Genomic DNA, 8,706 nt, shown 5'->3' with positions numbered 1-8,706 from the left:
TTCTTTATCTGAATTGGCATCTGTTTTTATAAGTAACTGCAGCCCGTTATGTGGCACAGGTATAGCGAGTTAGAATAATATATAGCATAATGGCCAAGGGTCAACACTTGGCCCCTAAAACATTGTTTCAGCATTATTTCAAGACACAATGATCGCAGTGCTGTTGGAAAAATATGGATTGTAGTGGCACTGGAGCAGCTGTCGTTTGGCACACTGTTTGTTGGCTTACTGGCTGCACACTGAAAAAGGAACTATTTCATTGTTTTATGCACCAGACACAAGCAGCGTAAGACGAGTTACCGATCTCCTTGCAGACAAACTAAGAAAAGCCACAGCAATTTGTAAATGCATTAAAGAGTAGCCGATAGAAGTGCCTCCACTTTGTGTGGTATTGTGTGGACAGGTGTCCCATAGGAAAACGCTCCCACCCACTTCATTGTATATCCTAGTTCACTCTAGCACAGGCTCATATTGCTCAATTAGACTAGCCAGCACAAGGAGATAGTGACATCATTCTGTGATTCTGTGCAGGAAGGTGATGGAATTCCTGCAACATGTTCTTGTCAGCTGGCACAATGTATGCTGTTGTATCAAAGTTGCAGCTCTTTGGAACTGACACCACTGCATGACTGCAGAGCCAACAGTTTCTTGTGTGAGTGAGCAGTTTCTTGCATGCAGGTTGGCTCCCTGGTGTGGGGCCAGCTGGGCTCGGCACGTCCTTGGCCAGCTGTGGTCGTAGACTCGGCCATGTGTGGCCAGGCACCACCTGCGTCTGGCCGCGTGTGGGTCTGCTGGCTCGCGGAATACAAGGTCTCCCAGGTGGGTCTCTCTGGGCCACTGTTTTCATGGGGCCTCACTGCGGGAGTGTGTGGTTGTCAAGCAGTGCAGTAGCTGTCGGCAGAGGCTCTAAATTTTTTTTGACATGTTCCCCAAAAGACATCACGCAAGGCACAATATAAAATCATCTTCAGTTCATATTTGTAGTTTTGGCTCTTTTCTGTGTGCGAAAGCACTGATCTACAAGTTCAGAGTCTAGCAATTCGTATAATGTTTGCGTGTCCACAAACTGGTTGTGGCAGCAGTGCCCTCTTAATCTTGCCTGGGCAAGTACACTGGCTTCTGAGGCTGTACAATCAATATTTAAGAGTCAAGACACAAACACTGTGGCAGGTGGTTTCTTTCATTATAACCAGGTTCAAGTAGGGTTAAATCTCCATCATTTTGTAGCGTGAGCTACAGTGGCCAACATTTATAGATCCTTTTCAGTTCCATATCTCCTCGGCGCGCCCGCAGGGAGCAGGCGGCCTGTTGCTGCTCCCGCCACCGCGGCGCTACTGTCGACCTTTGCGCCAGGGAAGAGCATCGTCTGCTATATAAGCGCCACGCTCCACTCTGCTTCCCGAACTGCTCTGAAGCGTTGCTCACGCTCAGTGGCGTCATTTGGACTTGAGTGCCATGACACTAAGGACAATTGCTGCTTAGAAAAAAATGGGTATCTCTAATCATTACTGCTTTGGGCAGAACAGTCACTTTTTTGCATGTGTATTTCGCCATTTGGTTTTAATGCCTGCGTACATATACATTTACGTATACGTGCAAACAATGACAGGTGCCACCGCAGGCTCCAACACTTAATGATCATTCAATCTTGCCAGTCGTGTTAGGTGTTAAGCGATAGGTTATGCAAGTACTCCGGTCGAAAATTCATCGGCGTAGTAGTTGTTGTCCGCATCGCGCTTCGGAAATATAAGGGGGCCTGAGTAAAAGATATCGTACCGTGGTAATCTCTAGTTCTAGTGATTGATGACCGATTGGTCTGTGGTAGACGATAGTGAGTTAACGAAATTGCTGAAGCTAATTGAACGGGGAATTAAAGAAATTGAAAAAAATATGAAAAATGGGGTTCAATGGTGTCAGGATGCTCAGAATGGAAGCCGATGCTCTAGGATGCTAAATAAGTAAATTTCAGTGTGCAGTTGATGAATTAAATAATTGAAATAGTTGAAAAAATGAAAACTGGGTTAAGAGGTGTACTGCTCAGAACGAAAAGACAGTGTTAGCTGATGCTAAGTATCGGTGAGTAAAAAATTGTAGAAATAAAAAAAATTAAAAGTGACAAGCACTGTCTGTATGTGCAAAATGCTACATCATCTTAACAGCAGAGCACTAGTGTCCCCCTTTTTTTTAGATTTTCCAATGTGATCTATGTATGTTGCCTTGGAAGCGAGAGCATGCTCGTTATGCTCACTCATTTTTCATCACGTTTCGTACAAATTAACGTTTTCCTCATCATTATTGTGTTGAGCAATAGCAGACACGCCACCCCGAAAAAACTGTGTGAGGCGTACGTGTGAAGCCTCTGACAGTTGATACAATCTGAATCCTAGGCTTGAGGTGCTTAAAGGACTGCCTTATAAAGGATCGACACACCTCCTGTTATTGGGATATATTCTAACCTGCCAGGTCTCATATACTTTCATAAGGGCTTTTGGTGCTTTCTTCACTCCCTTTCCAGAGTTGGTTAATATTTTTTTCTGCTGGCTAAAACCGCACGAATCAGCCAGCCCCTTGAAATTACAGCCGCGAAGTACACTTTTTTTATAGGTTAATATAGTGCACTTTATGTTTTCTGAACCTTCATCATTTTCAAAAGCTTTGCACCCCTTCTATATTTAAAAAGAAATTCGTCCTGTTTGTAGTTAACAGTTTCTCCACTGTTAAAGGTCCAACAAATCTTGCATAGTTTCCAAAGCGTGCACAATCGTTTTTTCATCTCTTAGCGAAGTCATTGTCAGGTCCATATGGGTAACATTAACACCAGTTGTCTGAAGCCAGATATTCTGCGATTAATGATTCGCGGACTGCGGCACTAGCTGTTAGTAGTACGCCTGCATGAAAAAAAAAATCACCTTATGATCAATGCCCATTTTCATTCAGAGCCGATCTCTAAGTAACCATAAAGCGGAAATTTTTTTCCCCAATCAATTGATTCAATTTCACTTGGCTGATTTACTCGGTATCATCTGCACATCGCTTTGCGTTGTGTCACTTAGTGCAACTCTGGTGGTTCTTCTTTCATATGCTAGGAAATGCATGTTGCCTACGGGACCATGCCGCTCGCTAGATTTTGACCACTTTTTCGAGAAACGCATGTTACATGTTTGTACAGTTTAGCAATATAACCTCTTCCCAGAAGTGTGTGTTGCACACGCTTCATGTTCGCAACAATTTGGCTCTCCGGGGCACCGTTGTCTCCCAGTTGTAAGATAAATGGCCATTTGGCGGCGAAGAGAAGTGTCTCTTCTCCCAGTTACGCCGGTGCCTGCTGAAATATTACGGCTCAAAACATATTGTAATATGTTTCCTCAGTCCTAACAATTTCTGAAAAAGATAACAGAAAGTCACCACCTACCCTCGGAATGATTATTTTCAAAATTTTGCGTTCGATAAACATTCGGTAACGCGGGGTACTTGTAAACTGAATAATAATTCATGGCCAATACTGCCGCCCACATTGAACTGCAGGGTTAAATGTGCAGTACAGCTGAGGATTCGCAGACATTCACACAGAAAAACAGGATATTTGTATGATAAAAAGCCCCCCTAAATTAGTGCACCCAGCTACTGCAGCGTCGGTCGCACTGCCGTATCGGCGAGTAGTCAGCGTGGTGCAAACTTCGACTGCAGCGTCATCTCAGTGCCTAGGTGCAAAACACGGGCGCTTTTGGAGGTGCAGTTTCAGAACTGAAAATGATCTATAAATGATGACAATGACAGCACTCTCGCTAGCTTCGTGTGGCTGTGGCAATCGTACTGTGCATGTGCAAGGAGCAACTGATGTCACTGTGCACGGCTCGTGAGCGTCACCATCACGATTGATTAACAGGAAAGGAAAGGTGTAGTATCTATCACACTTGCTTTGTGGACCCCTGTACCACTCTGTAATGGAAGGGAGGAAGGTGGGAGAGAAAGTGGAAAGAGGAGCTGTAGCGGAGGGCTATGGAGTAATGTCGACTACTTGTGGATCTTTAATGTGCATTGATATTGTAGAGGTGGAGGAGGGTGGCTGGGTTGGGATGGAGGCTACCAGTCCCAGCCTGCCACTGGTGGTTGTACCTGTTGTAGGCCTTCATTGAACCTACCACCGCTTCAGTGGCAGACGACGGCTGTTGCAATGCACGTTGTGTAGCATGAGCTACACTGGCCGCACTCTCGCTGGCTTCACGTGGCCCCTGGATCATCAGCTGGGGAGTTGCAGATGAACTATGTGTTGTAGAAGGCGACTATAACTGGACGCTGGACTCTCTTAGCACTCCTCTGAAAGAAGAGTTTAACCTGAACCTGGCCAGTGATCCTTACATCCAGACCACTCAGTGGGGATCTATGATTGACCTCGTCTACCATAGGCAAACCCTCCGATCAAAGTACTGTGTTAGAGCCATAGAGATGGCTACCTGCTACTTTACCGACCATTGGGCCATCTTTGTGGAAATTTAGAAGCAGCAATCTGGAGAACAAGGACAAGAACAATAAGAATTGCAATAATAAATAAATGCTTTACAATTTACTACTGCATAATGACTCATCTTTAATGTAGCCATAATTACTGTCGTGACGCTGTGACTAAGTCGACCTGGCCTTCACTTGGTAGCGTGCAGAGACTCGGGGTTGATGAAGGATTGAATCTTCGAAGTTGGTAAAATATATACAAGCAGGTTTATAGGCACTTTGAGAAAACTTATTTACATGAAAAAGAAGGGTATATCAGAAAAATGGCAAGCGTTAGGAGTTCATAGCGAGAAGCATCTGGATGAGCCGTTTACCCAGGGCTCAGAGCCTCATTTCGTGCTCTGCAATGTCCTTAAAACCCCCTATGTCCAGCCCCTCTCTGAAGATGCTGACCAACCAGTTCCAGGGCACGCCCCTCAGATATCGGCATCCAATCGAACACATCACTGCACTGATGGTCTGATGCACTGACTGGTCCGGCATTGTTTCGTTGGGCGTGGTCACTTGTTGGCGGGAAGAGCTTGGGAACGGCGAGGAGGTACATTTCTATTCTTCAGCAAAGATCCGATATGCTGGTTCCAGCAAGTGGATTTCCTTCTCAGAAACCCAAGTGCATGTGCGCGCCAGCATTGTCCCTTTCCGACAATTGCAAATCTTTCCTGCCTTCCCGGGAAATCCTCTAATGGCCGTGCTCCTTTCTTGTCCTGTACGTCAGCAGACGTGTCACTTTGTCGTCTCCTTTGGACAATAGACATTCTTCACTTGACAATAGCGCTTGACGGGAAGGGTGAACAATTGAACAAAAGCACATCCGGCAATTTCTCACAGGGCGACGTTTCTTTGTATTTTTCTTGACGTTCCCTTGACAGGGCCAATTTGGCATTTGCAGGGTCTCAACAAAGCAAAACAGGCTCACACAAAAGGATTCATGGAAACAGGCTCACTTAGTGCCCTTGCACCAACAGCACATATCCACAGCACATATCCATGCCTACAGGCGAACAATAGAGCGCGCAAGTGTGGACCATGCACGGTCATAACATTACACATACTGGCGGAACTAGTGGTGTAGTCATAGAGAACCAAGATAGTTGATAAAGCTTTACCCAGGTAAACAACTGGAATAGCCAGATGTGTAATAACGGAGGACCAAGGTAAATGACAAAGCTTAACCAAGCTAAACCAGTGCCTCATGCTATGTATATCCTGGCATAGCTGAGCTAAGCCACTGCCATTTTCTTTTTCTGATGTTGCAAGCTGTCAGGTGCACTTAATGATGTGTTGTGAGAATCCAGAACGTCATTGGGTGCATGCAAAAGTTATGCATGTAGCACTGCTAGCAAATGATAACAGGCACTTGGTATTTGTTTTCATTGATAGTAGGTTTACACAGGCGTGATTGTCACTGATTATAGACACCTGGGTCATTTAGGTATGAGGGTGGCACCAGTTGACTGTTATTCCATGGAAGTATTGGTGGCTTCACCAAGCTTTCCCAGAGCATCAGTGCTGCTGCTCTTGACATGCACTGTGTGATCCACAGTATTGTGTGCAGTGAACAAAAATGAATTTGGTGTGACTCATTTCCTAAGGCCCTTATGGTGGATAGCCGCAGATTGTCCTGCATCTTGAACTAAGGCAGAGCTTTCTATGACAGCCAGTAGCATTGCAACCCTGGTAGTGATTTTTGTTTCTTGTACCTTTGGCTTCTCTATTATCTAAGAGGCATCGCTCATCAGACAGGTGTGCAGGTTGCTTTGCATGCGATGGCTCAATGAATGTATATGGTAGAGCAAAACGGGTGGCACTTAAATTCAAGGGACAGTGAGAATTTACAAGAGTTTACAAAAAATTTCTGAAATCTGTATCAAAATGTACGAAACTAAATGGAGCTGAACAACTGTAGCCAGACTTATAGTGCCTCATTCTTGGATGTTTTTTCATGTACAGTGACTATTGCAAAAAATGGTCTGTCACACAAATTTTCTGGTGTGGTCAAGTGGGCCATATCCGATCTAACTGTAATTGGTGAGCATTTCTTGGCTTAAGGGGACACTGGTCTTAAAACTATTTTCGTTATTTACCAATCAAAATTGATGCAACTTGGTGGGTTTGTGTAGTTTTTTGTGCAGATTCCAAAACTGCAATTATTTCTTTTGTGATCCAATTATTTCACGAGATATTACACAAATTATTCTAACTCTTACACGAACAATTACAAAATGACCACTGAAGAAAAACTTTAGATGAACACATTGCTGGACACTAGAAAGAATGTGGAACACAATGTTGCAAGCAATTTTTTGATTAAGCAATTATTTCTTGTTTTATTGCATAACAGTTCAAAGGGCAAAATATAGCATATAATGGTCACAAAAAAAGCCATTTTAAAAGTTTTGAACAAGAAATTAAAAAAATCTTCTTGCAACATTGTGTGCTCCACATATTTGGCTTCATGCTGAAAAAGAAATTATTACTCTATCTTCAATAGGTACCGAGATATTAAGGCCGCAAAACTGCAAGTGTTCGACAATGCATGTTTTGAGAAAAGAGCAAAAAAGAAACGGGATTATTTAACAGACATTCACTGGTGCAATGCAGACATTTACAATTTAAAATGGCTAGAAACCTCCAGGAATGTAGTCTCCTTGCTTTCCAACGTCCAAGTGTCGCCTCTTTCATTTTGATTTGCAGTTGCAGCACATTCAGTTGTCACTTTTTCGGCTGCGCGAGTCACATGCAGGCAGCGTTTTTTTTTTTTTTTTGTACGTACGTCATTTTGCTACGTCCCCTCATCAAGACCGCGGTGAGGAATGTTTATTGCGGAAAAGAAATGTAATTTTGAGCTGTTTGCTGCTTCCCAGTGCTCTGAATTGCACTGGAAGCAAGTGCATTCACTAAGGGCTATGAACGAGGTCCGATCGGTGCAAACACGTGGCGAGGTCTACGAAAACGACGTGTCCCGCAGTTTACGCATTGGAGAATAAGTTTGACGGTGATTTCTTGTCCCCTTCACTTTTTTAAATGCCAATATCGCCGCCGTATGTTTTACGCTTCGCCAATCTCGGCAAACTGTTTAGATCTGATGATCGTGAACTCCACCTCGTCAAGCGGACTGTCCGCCGCGCTACCGTCATCATCACGAAAACAATCCGTCTACTGCTTCGTTGCGTGAGTTCAAGCTTTTTCTGTTTTGAACTTATCTTTCGGCTCAGCTGTGGCCTGCGATATCACTGTTGTGGCGGGTGCGACCGCTGGCAGTAGCAGTCTCCCGTGCTGAGGAGCACGCTAGGCCTACTTCAGCTCGTACACACGATCGTTCGGCGCACGACTTTCGTCGGTCTGAGCGCACACAGCCGGGGCAGGGCATCACTTGAGATGATTATTAATCTATTTTTTTTACTTTTTTTCACAAATTCTTGCGTGAACGCACCTCGCGGTTCGGAAATAAGCGCGGCCGGCGTCACGTCTCCGCCGTCTCCCTGCGGCTCGGGCGCGCCGAGCAGACGCCGTCAGCCAGCTGCACCAATGCGGTGACGCCTTATCGTCACATGCACCCCGAAAGCCAATGGGATTGCAAATGCCTCGTTTTCTTTTTTGCTATTTTTTATGCGATCAATGGGCAAATGTAAACAGCAGAGGCGGCAATTTGAAGATGAAAGATGGCTCTTTCGAATGAGACCAAGATGGCTACGGTGCCGCGCAAAAATGGGAGCTATGCCTTGCAGAAAATGGTTGTTTCTGGGGTCGTTTTCGGCCCAAATTTGGGTGACATCGAATATATAAATTGGCATTGTGACTAAAATACCCACCCTAGAGATGAAAAACTTAGCAGATAGATAGATAAAGAGCTACTGATTTCGCAAATCACATTTTCTAAAAAGTGATTTTTTCGCAATTGTTTGGTCCGAAGGACCCGTGTCCCCCATTAATGCAGAAATATTACTTCTTGGCCAGGCCGTGTAGTGTGCAGAGATTAATACTAACGCCAGGTTGCTGCAGCATGATTTAGTATTGTACACTATGTAGGGAATGACAGAGTGAAGAAAAGGTCGTAGAGATCAGCAGAAAGTTGGGTTAGGAAGTTTTGTGAAATAAATGTACACAGTATTCTGAGAGTGGAATTAGTGCATTGAACTCTGCTGATGATGATGAACATTGTGGCATTGGTACAGTTGAACCTCGATATAACAAAGT

At 44.4% G+C, this 8,706-nt stretch overlaps 1 protein-coding gene across 1 annotated transcript in view; it reads left to right on the top strand.

Annotated features, from left to right (window-relative positions):
• The first annotated feature begins 538 nt into the window (after window positions 1-538).
• The window catches only part of LOC146172501 (DNA (cytosine-5)-methyltransferase 3A-like), a 292,512-nt gene continuing 284,344 nt past the window's right edge, over window positions 539-8,706 (top strand). The window contains exons 1-2 of the mRNA XM_084585778.1: window positions 539-577; window positions 679-819. Of these exons, the coding sequence (XP_084441904.1) occupies window positions 539-577; window positions 679-819 (180 nt within the window). The remainder of the gene's footprint in view (window positions 578-678; window positions 820-8,706) is intronic.

Source organism: Amblyomma maculatum, unplaced genomic scaffold, assembly GCF_055883805.1.
Source record: "Amblyomma maculatum isolate TAMU_Amacu unplaced genomic scaffold, ASM5588380v1 scaffold_13, whole genome shotgun sequence".
Lineage (NCBI taxonomy): Eukaryota > Metazoa > Arthropoda > Arachnida > Ixodida > Ixodidae > Amblyomma > Amblyomma maculatum.
Note: the sequence above shows the minus strand (reverse complement) of the source record. Positions and strands in the feature narration are given on the sequence as shown.